Here is an 18,832-nt window from a genome sequence, read left to right on the forward strand (position 1 = left end):
GAAAAAAAATATTAAAATAGAAAATCTGCCAAAAAGAGAAATTTCGAAATTGTATCTCTATTTTCTATTCATTCTTGTGGAACACCTAAAGGGTTAACGACATTTGTAAAATCAGTTTTGAATACCTTGAGGGGTGTAGTTTCTAGAATGGGGTCATTTTTAGGTGGTTTATATTATGTAAGCCTCACAAAGTGCCTTCAGACCTGAACTGGTCCTAAAAAAGTTGGTTTTTGAAAATTTCTGAGAAATTTCAATATTTACTTCTAAACTTCTAAGCCTTGTAACGTCCCCCAAAAATAAAATGTCATTCCCAAAATGATCCTAACATGAATTAGACATATGGGAAATGTAAAGTAATAACTATTTTTGTAGGTATTACTATGTATTATAGAAGTAGAGAAATTGAAACTTGGAAATTTGCAAATTTCTCAATTTTTTTTTATAAATAAGTGAATTTTTTTTACTCCATTTTACCAGTGTCATGAAGTACAATATGTGACGAAAAAACTATCTCAGAATGGCCTGGCTAAGTAAAAGCGTTTTAAAGTTATCACCACTTAAAGTGACACTGGTCAGATTTGCAAAAAATGGCCTGGTCCTTAGGCCTCATGCACACGACAGTATTTTTTCACGGTCTGCAAAACGGGGTTCCGTTGTTCCGTGATCCGTTTCCGTTTTTGTTTCTGTGTGTCTTCCTTGATTTTTGGAGGATCACCAGACATGAAGGAAAGTGAAAAAAAAACTAAGTCAAGTTTGCCTTGCAAATGATAGGAAAAAAACGGACGCGCGGATGATAATCTTGTGTGCCTCCGTGTTTTTTCATGGACCTATTGACTTGAATGGGTCCGCGAACCGTTGTCTGTGAAAAAAATAGGACAGGTCCTATTTTTTTGACGGACTGGAAACACGGATCACGGACGCGGATGTCAAACGGTGCATTATCCGAGTTTTCAACTGACCCATTGAAAGTAAATGGGTCCACAGAAAATCACGGAAAACAGAACAACGGACACGAAACACAACAACGGTCGTGTGCATGAAGCCTTAAGGTGAAATATGGCTGTGTCCTAAATGGGTTAATCCATTTTTTACAGTAACAAAGCAAGGGTTAACAGCCAAACAAAATGCAATATTTATGGCCCCGATTCTGTAGTTTGCAGAAACACCCCATATGTGGCCGTAAACTACTGTACGGGCACACGGTAGAGCGTAGAGGGAAAGGTGTGCCATGTGGTTTTTGGAAGGCAGATTTTGCTGGACTGGTTTATTTACACCATGTCCCATTTGAAGCCCCATCTAAGAAACTACACCCCTCAATGTACTCAAAACTGATTTTACAAACTTTGTTAACCCTTTAGATGTTGCACAAAAGTTATTGGCAAATGGAGATGGAAAATTTGCCAAAAAATGTAAATTCTCAAATTTCATTTTAAGCATTTTTTTTCCAGTACCAAAGCAAGGGTTAACAGCCAAATAAAATGCTATATTTATTGCCCCGATTCTGTAGTTTGCAGAAACACCCCATATGTGGCCGTAAACTACTGTACGGGCACACAGTAGGGCGTAGAGGGAAAGGTGCGCCGTATGGTTTTTGGAAGGCAGATTTTGCTGGACTGGTTTATTTACACTATGTCCCATTTGAAGCCCCCCTGATGCACCCCTAAAGTAGAAACTCCATAAAAGTGACCCCATTTTAGAAACTATGGGATAAGGTGGCAGTTTTGTTGGGACTATTTTTAGGGTACATATGATTTTTGGTTTATCTATATTACATTTTTGTGAGGCAAGGTTAACAAAAAAATAGAAATTTCATCTCCATTTGCCATAAACTGTTGAGGAACACTTAAAGGGTTAATAAAGTTAGTAAAATTAGCTTTGAATACCTTGAGGGGTGTTGTTTCTTAGATGGGGTCGCTTTTATGGAGTTTCTACTCTAGGGGTGCATCAGGGGGGCTTCAAATGGGACATGGTGCCAAAAAAAAGGCCATCAAAATCTGCCTTCCAGAAACCATACGGCGTTCATTTCCTTCTGCGCCTTGCCGTTTGGTCATACAGCAGTTTACGACCACATATGGGGTGTTTCTGTAAACTGCAGAATCAGGGTAATAAATATTAAGTTTTGTTTGGTTGTTAACCCTTGCTTTGTTACTGGAAAAAAAACGGATTAAAATGGAAAATTTGCCAAAAAATGGCTGTTTTGCACCGTTTTTATAAAAAAAAATTGACCGTGTTCATCTGAGGGGTAAGGTCATGGGGTATTTTTATAGAGAAGATTCTTACGGACGTGGAGATACCTAATATGTCTACTTTTTATTTATGTTTTACACTATATTATCTTTTTATAAACAAAAAAAAATGTTTTGTATCTCCATAGTCATTTTTTTTAAAGTTTTTAGCCGATTATCTTAGGTAGGGGCTCATTTTTTGCGGGATGAGAAGACTGTTTTATTGGCACTATTTTGGGGGGCATATGACTTTTTGATCGCTTGCTATTTCAATTTTTGTGATGTAAGGTGACAAAAAAATAAAAAATTTTGCACCGTTTTTATTTTATTTTTTGGACCATGTTCATCTGAGGGGTTAGGTCATGGGGTATTTTTATAGAGCAGATTCTTATTGACGTGGCAATACCTAATATGTCTTTAGTTTTACAAAATAATATTTAAAAAAATGTTTTTAGTTTTAGTGTCTCAAGTCCGAGAACCATAGTTTTTTTATCCGATTGTCAGTGGCTAAATTGGGATATAAATTTAGTACTTCATGAAAGAGTGGTACTCCCTGAAGCAACCGTCACTGCAGAGGCCCGGATGATCGGGGCACGTGTCACACCGAGTGGTGGTGTCCTTCCGTATCCCCCTCCTGTTACACACTCTGCTTTTTTTTTGGGACCGTCCCTTCTTTCCAGTATCGGGGACCACACCTGGAAAGTGTTTGCCAGGGACGATCCGGGCGCCTCCAGTTCCCGACGTACTCCGGCCTGCTCTTTCCCGGTCAGAAAAGATCAGGGCCTTGAGGACTGCCTCATAGAACTGAAGGAATGTTCCAGTGCTCTGGGACAGCACAAAAAAGTTGTACAAGGCAACCTGTACCAAGTAGACCGCAACTTTTTTGTACCATGCCATGGCTTGAGGACTTGATCAGAGAGATCAACTCCTTCCATATACCGATTGTAGTCAACTATACAATCAGGCTTGAGGACCGTTGCCGCGGTACCTCGGACAGGGACAGGGGTGATGCCGTTACCGTGAATTGTGGAAAGTACAAGGACATCCCTCTTGTCCTTAGATCTGACCAGCAACAGGTTTTCACTGGTAAGGGCACGGGTCTCACCCCTGGGGATAGGTACTTGGAGGGGGTGGGTAGGGAGGCCGCGTTGATTTTTCCGCACGGTCCCACAAGCAGACTTGGATCTGGTGGTGAGGGACTGGAACAAGGGGATACTAGTATAAAAGTTATCCACGTACAGGTGGTAACCTTTATCTAGCAGTGGGTGTATAAGGTCCCACACAAGTTTCCCGCTAACACCCAGAGTGGGGGGACATTCTGGGGGTTGAATACGGGAATCTCGCACTTGTAAGTGTACCCTGAGGTACTCTCACAAAGTTTGTACATCTTCACGCCATACCTCGCCCGCTTAGAGGGAACATACTGGCGGAAAATGAGTCTCCCCTTGAAAGTAATGAGAGACTCATCAACCGCGACTTCCCTTCCAGGTACATAGGCCTGTACAAATTTGGCCCCAAAGTGATCGATGACCGACCTGATTTTGCACAGGCGGTCATAGGCAGGATCACCTTGGGGGGGACATGCTGTATTATCATATGCGTGTGTGTGTGCGTGCGTGATAAACTTTATTTGGTGTGCGTGTGTGTGGGCAGTGATGGCCAGTTCGCATTGTTCGCCCGCGAACACATGCGGGCTGCCATTTTTTCTCACAAGTCCGGCGAGGCACAAGTAAGCCCTTACCTGTGCCTGTGTCGGGAGCAGGTCTGAAATCAAATGCGGTCACCGGGAGCAGGCAGTTCCGAGAACAGCCACCGGGGCCTTCATGTGGCTGTTCTCGGAACTGCCTGCTCCCGCTGACCGCATTTGTTTCAGACCGGCTCCCAGTACAGGCACAGGTAAGGGCTTACCTGTGCCTCTCTGGACTTGTGAGAAAAGTTGGCAGCCCGCATGTGTTCGTGGGCGAACAATGCGAACTGGCCATCACTGTGTGTGGGGGCACGGGTGTTCGTGAACTTACCCTAAACCTAACAGACCAAAAAAAAAAATATATAAAGAACTAAAAAAAAGGGGCAAAATATATGAAAAAAAAGGAATAAAAAAAATTGGAAATCGCTGGTCAACCGTCCGAAGTTGATCAGCGGTGGGGTGGGCGATGCGCTAACAGTGGCCGGAAGCTAAGAGTGCCGGCCACCGTCAGCGTACGCCCAAAAACAAAACTGCTTGCGCCCCAAAAAAAGTTGTGGGGGGGGGGGGGGGGCAAGCTGCAGCTGTGTGCCAATTTAGGGTGATGCAATCAGAAACAGTTTTTTTTTTCTTTCACTATGGCTGGGTTCACACGTGCGTCACGTTTTGGCTCCGGATGCGTCCCGGGTGCATTGCGGCAAACCCGTGCGAGTAGGTACCCAATTGAAGTCAGTTTTGACTGCGATTGCGTTCCGTTGTTCAGTTTTTATCGCGCGGGTGCAATGCGTTTTTACACGTGCGTGATAAAAAACTGAATGTGGTACCCAGACCCGAACTTCTTCGCTGAAGTTCAGGTTTGGGTTCAAGGTTGTGTAGATTGTACACTGCTCAAAAAAATAAAGGGAACACAAAAATAACACATCCTAGATCTGAATTAATTAAATATTCTTCTGAAATACTTTGTTCTTTACATAGTTGAATGTGCTGACAACAAAATCACACAAAAATTAAAAATGGAAATCAAATTTTTTAACCATTGGAGGTCTGGATTTGGAGTCACACTCAAAATTAAAGTGGAAAAACACACTACAGGCTGATCCAACTTTGATGTAATGTCCTTAAAACAAGTCAAAATGAGGCTCGGTAGTGTGTGTGTGGCCTCCACGTGCCTGTATGACCTCCCTACAACGCCTGTGCATGCTCCTGATGAGGTGGCGGACGGTCTCCTGAGGGATCTCCTCCCAGACCTGGACTAAAGCATCTGCCAACTCCTGGACAGTCTGTGGTGCAACGTGACGTTGGTGGATAGAGCGAAACATGATGTCCCAGATGTGCTCAATTGGATTCAGGTCTGGGGAACGGGCGGGCCAGTCCATAGCATCAATGCCTTCGTCTTGCAGGAACTGCTGACACACTCCAGCCACATGAGGTCTAGCATTGTCTTGCATTAGGAGGAACCCAGGGCCAACCGCACCAGCATATGGTCTTACAAGGGGTCTGAGGATCTCATCTCGGTACCTAATGGCAGTCAGGCTACCTCTGGCGAGCACATGGAGGGCTGTGCGGCCCTCCAAAGAAATGCCAACCCACACCATTACTGACCCAATGCCAAACCGGTCATGCTGGAGGATGTTGCAGGCAGCAGAACGTTCTCCACGGCGTCTCCAGACTCTTTCACGTCTGTCACATGTGCTCAGTGTGAACCTGCTTTCATCTGTGAAGAGCACAGGGCGCCAGTGGCAAATTTGCCAATCTTGGTGTTCTCTGGCAAATGCCAAACGTCCTGCACGGTGTTGGGCTGTAAGCACAACCCCCACCTGTGGACGTCGGGCCCTCATATCACCCTCATGGAGTCTGTTTCTGACCGTTTGAGCAGACACATGCACATTTGTGGCCTGCTGAGGTCATTTTGCAGGGCTCTGGCAGTGCTCCTCCTGTTTCTCCTTGCACAAAGGCGGAGGTAGCAGTCCTGCTGCTGGGTTGTTGCCCTCCTACGGCCTCCTCCACGTCTCCTGATGTACTGGCCTGTCTCCTGGTAGCACCTCCATGCTCTGGACACTACGCTGACAGACACAGCAAACCTTCTTGCCACAGCTCGCATTGATGTGCCATCCTGGATAAGCTGCACTACCTGAGCCACTTGTGTGGGTTGTAGACTCCGTCTCATGCTACCACTAGAGTGAAAGCACCGCCAGCATTCAAAAGTGACCAAAACATCAGCCAGGAAGCATAGGAACTGAGAAGTGGTCTGTGATCACCACCTGCAGAACCACTTCTTTATTGGGGGTGTCTTGCTAATTGCCTATAATTTCCACCTGATGTCTATCCCATTTTCACAACAGCATGTGAAATTGATTGTCACTCAGTGTTGCTTCCTAAGTGGACAGTTTAATTTCACAGAAGTGTGATTGACTTGGAGTTACATTGTGCTGTTTAAGTGTTCCCTTTATTTTTTTGAGCAGTGTATTATTTTCCCTTATAACATGGTTATAAGGAAAAATAATAGCATTCTTCAATACAGAATGCTTAGTACAAGGTCAATTGAGGGTTAAAAAATAAATAAAAAATTAACTCACCTCCTCCAATTGATCGCGTAGCTGCCGGTCTCCTGTTCTTTCTTCAGGACCTGTCAAAGGACCTGTGGTGACGTCACTGAGCTCATCACATGGTCCAATCACATGGTCCATCACCACAGTGATGGACCATGTGATTGGACCATGTGATGTGATGTCACCACAGGTCCTTTAGCTGGCAGCTCATGATTAAAGAAGTAAGAAGAGATCGGCAACTACGCGATCAAGAGGAGGAGGTGAGTTAATTTATTTTTATTTTTTAACCCTCAATTGACCTTCTACTAAGCATTCTGTATTAAAGAATGCTATTATTTTCCCTTATAACCATGTTATAAGGGAAAATAATACAGTGAATAGCAACCATGTGTGAAAATCGCACCGCATCCGCACTTGCTTGCGGATGCTTGCGATTTTCATGCAGCCCCATTCACTTCTATGGGGCCTGCGTTGCGTGATAAACGCACAATATACAGGGAGTGCAGAATTATTAGGCAAGTTGTATTTTTGAGGATTAATTTTATTATTGAACAACAACCATGTTCTCAATGAACCCAAAAAACTCATTAATATCAAAGCTGAATATTTTTGGAAGTAGTTTTTAGTTTGTTTTTAGTTTTAGCTATTTTAGGGGGATATCTGTGTGTGCAGGTGACTATTACTGTGCATAATTATTAGGCAACTTAACAAAAAACAAATATATACCCATTTCAATTATTTATTTTTACCAGTGAAACCAATATAACATCTCAACATTCACAAATATACATTTCTGACATTCAAAAACAAAACAAAAACAAATCAGTGACCAATATAGCCACCTTTCTTTGCAAGGACACTCAAAAGCCTGCCATCCATGGATTCTGTCAGTGTTTTGATCTGTTCACCATCAACATTGCGTGCAGCAGCAACCACAGCCTCCCAGACACTGTTCAGAGAGGTGTACTGTTTTCCCTCCTTGTAAATCTCACATTTGATGATGGACCACAGGTTCTCAATGGGGTTCAGATCAGGTGAACAAGGAGGCCATGTCATTAGATTTTCTTCTTTTATACCCTTTCTTGCCAGCCACGCTGTGGAGTACTTGGACGCGTGTGATGGAGCATTGTCCTGCATGAAAATCATGTTTTTCTTGAAGGATGCAGACTTCTTCCTGTACCACTGCTTGAAGAAGGTGTCTTCCAGAAACTGGCAGTAGGACTGGGAGTTGAGCTTGACTCCATCCTCAACCCGAAAAGGCCCCACAAGCTCATCTTTGATGATACCAGCCCAAACCAGTACTCCACCTCCACCTTGCTGGCGTCTGAGTCGGACTGGAGCTCTCTGCCCTTTACCAATCCAGCTACGGGCCCATCCATCTGGCCCATCAAGACTCACTCTCATTTCATCAGTCCATAAAACCTTGAGATATTTCTTGGCCCAGTCTTGACGTTTCAGCTTGTGTGTCTTGTTCAGTGGTGGTCGTCTTTCAGCCTTTCTTACCTTGGCCATGTCTCTGAGTATTGCACACCTTGTGCTTTTGGGCACTCCAGTGATGTTGCAGCTCTGAAATATGGCCAAACTGGTGGCAAGTGGCATCTTGGCAGCTGCACGCTTGACTTTTCTCAGTTCATGGGCAGTTATTTTGCGCCTTGGTTTTTCCACACGCTTCTTGCGACCCTGTTGACTATTTTGAATGAAACGCTTGATTGTTCGATGATCACGCTTCAGAAGCTTTGCAATTTTAAGAGTGCTGCATCCCTCTGCAAGATATCTCACTATTTTTGACTTTTCTGAGCCTGTCAAGTCCTTCTTTTGACCCATTTTGCCAAAGGAAAGGAAGTTGCCTAATAATTATGCACACCTGATATAGGGTGTTGATGTCATTAGACCACACCCCTTCTCATTACAGAGATGCACATCACCTAATATGCTTAATTGGTAGTAGGCTTTCGAGCCTATACAGCTTGGAGTAAGACAACATGCATAAAGAGGATGATGTGGTCAAAATACTCATTTGCCTAATAATTCTGCACTCCCTGTAGAGCATGCTGAGTTTTTTACGCAACGCACAAGTGATGCATGAAAATCACCGCTCATGTGCACAGCCCCATATAAATGAACGGGTCCGGATTCAGTGCTGGTGCAATGCATTCACCTCACGCATTGCACACGCGCGGAAATCTCGCCCGTGTGAACCCAGCCTTACTTTCCCTTTATATCCCTGCCTAACCTAACCTGTCCCTAACCTTTCTCTAAGTACCTGATTGCACAGATGGGGGTGCTGGGCACAGATGGGGTGACCCCTGGACAGATGGGGCTGCTGGCCGAGATCCGACGACGTGCAGCGCTCATCTCTCCTCGGCTCCCCGGACTGAAAAGGAGGAGAGGAGCGCTGCTCTAATTTGAAATGCCCGCCCCTACAGCCAACCAATCAGAGGCGATCCTGAGAGGTGATGTCACATCACCTCTCAGGATCGCAGGATGGTGATTGGTGGTGTATTATCACACCACCAATCACGCAGCAAACCGCAGGTCTGAATTGACCTGCGGTTTGCTGCGATCGTCTACACGGGGGGGGGTCACAGGACCCCCCGGCGCCTTGTCCCCGGGTGCCTGCTCAATGATTTGAGCAGGCACCGGGTTCCGATCACCGCCCGCCGCGCAGCGGTGATCGGAAATACATAGGGCGTACAGGTATGCCCTGTGTCCTTAAGTACCTGTACGCCCTGTGTCCGGAAGAGGTTAACCTGTGGGTGTCCCAGTGGTGGGGACTCCAACGATGGGGCCTCCTTTCACTCATCCTTCTTAACAGCTGTCCTTCCTTTTTGTCTTTTTGTTTGGAGATCAGGTGAGTGGTTAACTCCTGAGTTAGGCTACTTTCACACTGGCGTTTCTGGGTCCGCTTGCGAGATCCGTTTTAGGGCTCTCACAAGCGGTCCAGAAAGGATCAGTTCAGCCCCAATGCATTCTGAATGGATAAGGATCCGTTCAGAATGCATCAGTTTGGCTCCATTCTGCTCTGGAGGCGGACACCAAAACGCTGCTTGCAGCATATTGGTGTCCGCCTGACGATGCGGAGCCAAATGGATCCGTCCTGACTTACAATGTAAGTCAATGGAGACGGATCCGTTTTCACTGATACAATATGGTGCAATTGAAAACCGGTCCCCCATTGACTTTCAATGTAAGTCAGGACGGATCCGTTTTGACTTAGACTATTTTTTGAAACAATAATGCGAACGGATAATGAACAGATATAAGCGTTTGCGATATCGGTTCGGATCAGTCTGTGCATATACAAGATGGATCCGCACCGAACGCAGGTGTGAAAGTAGCCTTAGTGGAGCACTGTCACTACAATGGCAACAACTCTTATTGAAATGCAGTGTGCCATGGCATGGCATGGAGGGCAGAGGGGGCCTCGGCTGGGAGGGAAGCCTCTACCGAGCGGTGCTTAAAGGACTGAGACATACTGTAGGAGGAGGAGAGAGCAATTGGAGGGGGTGGGGTGGGGGTTATTATACTGCTAGCAGGGAAACTGGGCAGGCTGACTTATGTGTGTCACATGGAGATACAGGAGTTTACTGAAAAGAGGGCTCACCATAATTGAAGGTGAAAAGGTGCCCATCTCTCTGTGGCAGATGCAGAAGAAAGAATATTCATAGATAGGAAAAAATAGTGCCGGTTGTCAGTTGCCGCAGTTATGATTTTCCAATGACTAACAATTTTTTGGGATTCGTCCCATACAAATCGTACAAAATGATGGCTGCTATTTTACGGTTCAAAAGACAGAGAAGAGGCATCTTCCACCAAAAAGGGCTAGTTTTTTGGACCATTTTTAAATAATCCTTTCAGCCCTGGAGGATTTACCATCTTTTGCATTTTGGTTTTTAAATTCCTGCCTTATTTATTTTTCCGTTCACAAGCTGTGTGGGATTTTTTTGTTTGACAAGTTGTACTTTCTAATGGCACCATTTAATATTGCCTATGATGTAGTGACAAGCTGGAAAAAAATTCCAAATGGGGTGGAATTGGAAAAAAAATGCAATTCTACCACAGTTGTAAGGTTTTGTTTTTAGGGTGTTCTCTGTGTGGTAAAACTGACCTGTTACCTTTATTCCCCTGAGTCAGTATGATTGCAACAATGCCACATTTAATACTGAAAAAAAAAACTTTTTTCTTTTCACCTCCATATTCTGACCTCCATACCTTTTTTTTAGTTACATCTATGGAGATATGTGGTAGCTGATATTTTGTGAGCTTTTAATATTTATCTAAAATATACACAAAAGACCCTCCAACATGGAACAAAATAATGAACAAACATAAAAAATGGAGCAATAGCGCTGGGTTAGTATTGATAATAGGGTTAGTGTATAGCAGGGATGGGGCCTAGTAATAAGCTATGAGCTCTCTTCCTATAGCTGACCCTCTCACTATTTATGCCCTGCCTATAAACGGAATAGCCGCCCCGATAGGGGCGATCCCGTATCAGGAACCTCCTGGATACCCTAGGATGGCCCTGATTAGGGATGTCCCTAATAGCTGATATATGCTATCCTATAAGGGATCTGTACAGCGCTCCGTACAGTATTAGAATGTATTGGCTCCGATGAGCCGAAGTTATTGCTTTGTGAAGTCTCGCGAGACTTCATGCAATAACTTCATAAATTAATTTGTATTGTAAAAAAACATTTCCCGAACTCGGGTTTGGTTCCAAGGTACCACTTGGAACCGAATTTGAGTTTGTGGAAATGGTTTTTTATAGTCTAAATCAATTTCTGAAGTTATTATGCGAAGTCTCGTGAGACTTCGCAAAGTAATAACTTTCGCTTATCGGAGCCAATACATTCTAATACTGTACAGAGCGCTCGTTACGTACAGTATTGAAACAAAGTTTTATGCAAATCGACTTTGGAGGTTTCATCCGAAGTCAATTCGCTCATCCCTAGTCACAGTCGACCACAGCATCTGAAATGGTTAAATGTCTGCGATTGGCTTTATCACCCATTGCAGACATTAGTCCCATGTGTTTGCTATTTAAAACAATAGAAACCCAGTGGCTATGACACTGTCTGATGCCATTTTTAAAAACCTGACTTCCACTATACATGTATGGCAGCGGTCAGGAAGGGGTTAAAAAAAATATACCAGTGCAGAGTGGGAGCCCAAATCAGTTTTGGGAAATTGGATCACTAATAAGTTTTGTTATACACCATGACTTCTACAGTCTGAATTGTGTACAGTACATACAAGGCACATTTTGGAAAAATGCTACCTTTCACACGAGCGAGTTTTCTGCACGGGTGCAATGCGTGACGTAAATGCATAGCACCCGCACTGATTCCTGACCCATTCATTTAAATGAGTCTGTGTACATGAGCGGTTTTTCTTTTCACGCATCAGTTCTGCGTTGCGTGAAAAATGCAGCATGTTCTATATTCTTTTTCACGCAGCCCTGGCCACATAGAAGTAAATGGGGCTTCAGTGAAAAACGCATTGCATCCGGAAACATGTGCAGATGCATTGCATTTTTCACTGATGGTTGCTAGGAGATGATGTTTGTAAACATTCAGTTTTTTATCACGCGTGTGAAAAACGCATCAAATTGCATTACACTCGCGCGGAAAAAACTGAACGCAATCGCAGACAAAACTGACTGAACTTGCTTGCAAAATGGTGCAAGTTTCACTGAACGCACCCTGAACGCATCCAGAGCCAATCCGTCACGCTTGTGTGAAAGAGGCCTAAAGCATATACTGTACATGTTTATTTGCCAGAATAAAAATTATATATTGTTTGTTTTTCAGGTTCTACACTTTGAAAGCTGCACAGATATACATTCTGGGTTTAAACAACTGTTATCAGCACTCACTGAGACTGAAGAATATATACTTAACATTGACAACACACTCTTTGTTGAAGAAACATTTAACATATCTGAAGTAAGATAGCCCTAAATGTAATATAGATATTATAGGTTTCTTAATTAAGAATTTTAAGTCTGGTTTTGCTTTGTGTGCCTGCATCAAATTTATGAACTGGTTCATCTTAAAGCGGTTGTTTGAGTTCAGATGGTTCATACCCCCTTTTTCACCCAGACAGCCCCCCTGATACGAGCATCGGAGCATTTTATGCGCCGATGCACTCCTTTGCCACACGCTGATACACGCAGGGCAAAGGCATTTTGTGGAGATCTGGTGACCTACCAGGCTCTCCATAGGGACTGCTAGACGGAGGCATCTATCATGCCCATGAGGGGCCAGAGGGGTGAAAATGAGGGTATGTCCGGGTTCAGCTCTGAACCTGGTCAACCCCTTTAATAATATATGTAGACCAAGGGGTTGCCTGCAATGGCTTTTGCAAAAGTTGCACATAGTTGGGGTCATTTATCAAACTGGTGTATAACAGAACTGCCCATAGCAACCAATCAGATTCCACCTTTCAGTTCCCTAAAGAGCTGTCAAAAATGAAAGGAGGAATCTGATTGGTTGCTATGGGCAACTCAGCCAGTTCTACTTTACACCAGTTTGATAAATGAGGCATATTCCAAGTCTAATCTCACTTTTAGCTCTTAAACTTAGGTCACTGTGAAAAGTGGTGAGGATCACAAAATGTTGCAGTTGCCATTGCATTTTTTTTTATGTCACAAACCTGACATATCTGATTTCATAAATGACCCCCTGTGTATTTATATTCTAAGTATTTATATTTCTGTCCAGTATTTTTGATGACAGGAATTAGGCTTTGCCATAACTCTAGTGTGAACAAAGACTATGAAATGTTATTTATACACTGCCTGTCCAAAAAAAAAAGTCGCCATCCAAAAAAAATAAAGGTCACACACTCTAACATTTTGTTGGAACGCCTTTAGCTTTGATTACGGCACACATAAGCTTCTGCAATGTCGCAAGATTTATTTCCATCCAGTGTTGCATTCATTTTTCACCAAGATCTTGCATTGATGATTGTAGAGTATGACTGCTGCACAAAGCCTTATCCAGCACATCCCAAAGATTCTCTATGGGGTTAAGGTCTGGATTCTGTGGTGGCCAATCCATGTGTGAAAATGATTTCTCATCCCCCCTGAACCACTCTTTCACAATTTGAGCCCGATGTATCCTGGCATTGTCATTGTGGAATATGCCCATGCCATCAGGGAAGAAAAAATCCATTGATGGATTAACCTGGTCATTCAGTATGTTCAGGTAGTCAGCTGACCTCATTCTTGGAGCACATACTGTTGCTGAACCTAGACCTGACCAACTGCAGCAACCCCAGATCATAGCACTGCCCCACAGGCTTGTACAGTAGGCACTAGGCATGATAGGTGCATCACTTCATCTGCCTCTCTTCTTACCCTGATGCGCCCATCACTCTGGAACAGGGTAAATCTTGACTCATCAGACCACATGGCCTTCTTCCATTGCTCCAGAGTCCAATCTCTATGCTCCCTAGCAAATTGAAGCCTTTTTTTCTGGTTTACCTCACTGATTAGTGGTTTTCTTACGGATACACAGCTGTTCAGTCCCAATCCCTTGAGTTCCCTTCGCATTGTGCTTGTGGAAATGCTCTTACTTTCACTATTAAACATAGCTCTGAGTTCTACTGTTGTTTTTCTTCGATTTGATTTCACCAAACGTTTAAGTGATCGCCGATCACAATCATTCAGGATTTTTTCCCCGCCACATTTATTCCTCGAATATGATGGGTCTCCACTATCCTTCCAGTTTTTAATAATACATTGGACAGTTCTTAACCCAATTTGAGTAGTTTCTGCAATCTCCTTAGATGTTTTTTCTGCTTGATGCATGCCAATGATTTGACCCTTCTCAAACAGACTAACATCTTTTCTATGACCACGAGATGTGCTTTTCGACATGGTTGTTTAAGAAATGAGAAGCAACTCATTGCACCAGTTGGGCTTAAATAACTTATTGCCAGCTGAAAGATAATCGCCCATGCAGTAATTATCCAATAGGAGGAATTACAACAGTTTGCATATGTGCCTCCCACTTGTTAAGGGACCAAAAGTAATGAGACAATTGGCTTCTCAGCTGTTCCATGGCCAGGTGTGTGTTATTCCCTCATTATCCCAATTACAATGAGCAGATAAAAGGTCCAGAGTTAATTTCAAGTGTGCTATTTGCATTTGTCAACTCTCAAGATGAGATCCAAAGAGCTGTCACTATCAGTGAAGCAAGCCATCATTAGGCTGAAAAAACAAACAAAAAAACATCAGAGAGATGTTTGGAACATTCTTAAAAAGAAGGAATGCAATAGTGAGCTCAGCAACACGAAAAGACCCGGAAGACCACGGAAAACAACTGTGGTAGATGACCGAAGAATTCTTTCCCTGGTGAAGAAAACACCCTTCACAACAGTTGGCCAGATCAAGAACATTCTCCAGGAGGTAGGTGTATGTGTGCCAAAGTCAACAATCAAGAGAAGAGTTCACCAGAGTGAATACAGAGGGTTCACCACAAGATGTAAACCATTGGTGAGCCTCAAAAACAGGAAGGCCAGATTAGAGTTTTCCAAACGACATCTAAAAAAGCCTTCACAGTTCTGGAACAACATCCTATGGACAGATGAGACCAAGATCAACTTGTACCAGAGTGATGGGAAGAGAAGAGTATGGAGAAGGAAAGGAACTGCTCATGATCCTAAGCATACCACCTCATCAGTGAAGCATGGTGGTGGTAGTGTCATGGTGTGGGCATGTATGGCTGCCAATGGATCTGGTTCTCTTGTATTTATTGATCATGTGACTGCTGACAAAAGCAGCAGGATTAATTCTGAAGTGTTTCGGGCAATATTATCTGCTCATATTCAGCCAAATGCTTCAGAACTCATTGGATGGTGCTTCACAGTGCAGATGGACAATGACCCAAAGCATACTGCAAAAGCAACCAAAGAGTTTTTTAAGGGAAAGAAGTGGAATGTTATGCAATGGCCAAGTCAATCACCTGGCCTGAATCCGATTGAGCATGCATTTCACTTGCTGAAGACAAAACTGAAAGGAAAATGCCCCAAGAACAAGCAGGAACTGAAGACAGTTGCAGTAGAGGCCTGGCAGAGCATCACCAGGGATGAAACCCAGCATCTGGTGATGTCTATGCGTTCTAGACTTCAGGCTGTAATTGACTGCAAAGGATTTGCAACCAAGTATTAAAAAGTGAAAGTTTGATTTATGATTATTATTCTATCCCATTACTTTTGGTACCTTAACAAGTGGGAGGCATATATGCAAACTGTTGTAATTCCTACACCGTTCACCTGATTTGGATGTAAATACCATCAAATTAAAGCTGGCAGTCTGCAGTTAAAGCACATCTAGTTTTATTTCAAATCCATTGTGGTGGTGTATAGAGCCAAGAATTGTGTCGATGTCCCAATATTTATGGACCTGACTGTATATATGTATATATATATATATATATATACAGTACAGACCAAAAGTTTGGACACACCTTCTCATTCAAAGAGTTTTCTTTATTTTCATGACTATGAAGGCATCAAAACTATGAATTAATACATGTGGAATTATATACATAACAAACAAGAGTGAAACAACTGAAAATATGTCATATTCTAGGTTCTTCAAAGTAGCCACCTTTTGCTTTGATTACTGCTTTGCACACTCTTGACATTCTCTTGATGAGCTTCAAGAGGTAGTCCCCTGAAATGGTTTTCACTTCACAGGTGTGCCCTGTCAGGTTTAATAAGTGGGATTTCTTGCCTTATAAATGGGGTTGGGACCATCAGTTGCGTTGAGGAGAAGTCAGGTGGATATACAGCTGATAGTCCTACTCAATAGACTGTTATAATTTGTATTATGGCAAGAAAAAAGCAGCTAAGTAAAGAAAAACGAGTGGCCATCATTACTTTAAGAAATGAAGGTCAGTCAGTCAGCCGAAAAATTGGGAAAACTTTGAAAGTAAGGGCTATTTGACCATGAAGGAGAGTGATGGGGTGCTGCGCCAGGTGACCTGGCCTCCACAGTCACCGGACCTGAACCCAATCGAGATGGTTTGGGGTGAGCTGGACCGCAGAGTGAAGGCAAAAGGGCCAACAAGTGCTAAGCATCTCTGGGAACTCCTTCAAGACTGTTGGAAGACCATTTCAGGTGACTACTTCTTGAAGCTCATCAAGAGAATGCCAAGAGAGTGCAAAGCAGTAATCAAAGCAAAAGGTGGCTACTTTGAAGAACCTAGAATATGACATATTTTCAGTTGTTTCACACTTGTTTGTTATGTATATAATTCCACATGTGTTAATTCATAGTTTTGATGCCTTCATATTCATGAAAATAAAGAAAACTCTTTGAATGAGAAGGTGTGTCCAAACTTTTGGTCTGTACTATATATATATATATATATATATATAAAATATGGAAATTGAGAAATTCAAACCATATCATAAAACATGATATACAATGTAAACAAAGAATGTATACCTTTTGGTTAACGCTCAGAGGACAGGGCAATTTTCTGATTTTGCATTTTCGTTTTTCACTCCCCGCCTTCCCAGAGTCATAACTGTTTTATTTTTCCATTCACATAGCCGTATCAGTGCTTATTTTTGGAGGGACAAGTTGTACTTTCTAATGTTACCATTTACTGTTGCATACAACATAATGGGAAGCGGGAAAAAAATCCAAATGGGATGGAATTGGAAAAAAATGCAATTCTGCCACAGTTGTTTTTTTTTTTTACGGGGTTCACTATGCAGTAAAACTGTTACCTTCATTCTCCAGGTCAGTCTGATTACAATGATACCACACTTGTATACTTTTCATTGCATTTTAATACTGAAAAAAAGAAAAACCTTAAAAAAAATTGTCATCACCATATTCTGACCCCTATAACTTTTTTGTAGTTATAAGTACAGAACTACACTCACCTAAAGAATTATTAGGAACACCTGTTCTATTTCTCATTACTGCAATTATCTAGTCAACCAATCACATGGCAGTTGCTTCAATGCATTTAGGGGGGTGGTCCTGGTCAAGACAATCTCCTGAACTCCAAACTGAATGTCAGAATGGGAAAGAAAGGTGATTTAAGCAATTCTGAGCGTGGCATGGTTGTTGGTGCCAGACGGGCCGGTATGAGTATTTCACAATCTGCTCAGTTACTGGGATTTTCACGCACAACCATTTCTAGGGTTTACAAAGAATGGTGTGAAAAGGGAAAAACATCCAGTATGCGGAAGTCCTGTGGGCAAAAATGCCTTGTGGATGCCTTGTGGATGCTCCTGCCCGTACTCTATGCGCAGCGCCCCATTCATAAACTGTAGACTCCGTACTCTGTACGGTGTGCAGAAAAGTAAATATAAAGCGTAGAGGGAAAGGTGCGCTATAGGGAGGAAAAACTATATTAAAAATTCATTAGTAAAGTATATTACAAGGGGTCGTACATTGACTTGTAGGATAGCTGCCTTACATCTGGTGGCATCAGAGGCAGAGCTTGTTAAAAGCTCATTTGCATCCCTTTCTTCCCTGAAAGTAAAGCACCACACACAGTGGTCTTAATGGTAGCGCACCCTTATATAGTGCCACACAATCTGTCCCCATGTAAATATCCTCATGTTCTGTGTCCCTATATATAGTGGTTCTCTGCCCCTGTATATAATGCCAGGATCTGTGCCTTCTTTTTATAGCTTTCAGGATCTGTGACCCCTTTATATAGCACCTCTTGCTCTGTATCCGCTTAATATGTTGCCAAATTCTGTGCTAGTGTCAGATTCTATGCCCCCTTTATATAATGCCAATATCTTGACAATTTTCTTTTTATTAAAAAGAAGTAGGTAAATTACACAAGAGACCTTACATTATAGTGTCAAGACATGTAAGATATACATTGCATAGCCAGGGTGGATAGGCACATCCCACACATATATCTAGACAGTAAGAATAGTGCAAATAGACAGATCGAAGTCATAATGTGGAGCAAGTAAAGTATGACAAAACATCGCATATTAGGCCCTCGTGAAACATTATGAAGACATCTCTTGATCTTATATGACTGAATACATGCATCGGTCACTTGGTTATGGGGACATTTTATCTTGTTGGTGAACAGCAAGGCAACGGCCTCACTAAACATATATAACCATGAAGTAAATCTCTAAGCACGTCTTTAGAAAGTGTAAACTAGCCTGATGATGGAGGTAAAGTGAGGTAGTACGGAATGGAAGGGTCAAGTGACCTTTATTAAGCCACTGCCGTGTGTGACTGACGATAACGCAACCAGGGGTTCCACATTTTAGCATGTTTCTCATGTGTTCTATTCTCCCAACTAGCTAGTTCCTCTAGGCGTTGTATGAGATCCACCCTATTCATCCATTGAGAAAGAGTGGGGGGTTCT

General features: G+C 42.8%; 1 protein-coding gene across 1 annotated transcript in view; it reads left to right on the top strand.

Annotated features, from left to right (window-relative positions):
• The window catches only part of LOC121001017 (ovalbumin-related protein Y-like), a 344,860-nt gene that overhangs the window by 112,507 nt on the left and 213,521 nt on the right, over positions 1-18,832 (top strand). The window contains exon 3 of the mRNA XM_040431875.1: positions 12,272-12,406. Within this exon, the coding sequence (XP_040287809.1) occupies positions 12,272-12,406 (135 nt within the window). The remainder of the gene's footprint in view (positions 1-12,271; positions 12,407-18,832) is intronic.

This window comes from Bufo bufo, chromosome 5, assembly GCF_905171765.1.
Source record: "Bufo bufo chromosome 5, aBufBuf1.1, whole genome shotgun sequence".
Lineage (NCBI taxonomy): Eukaryota > Metazoa > Chordata > Amphibia > Anura > Bufonidae > Bufo > Bufo bufo.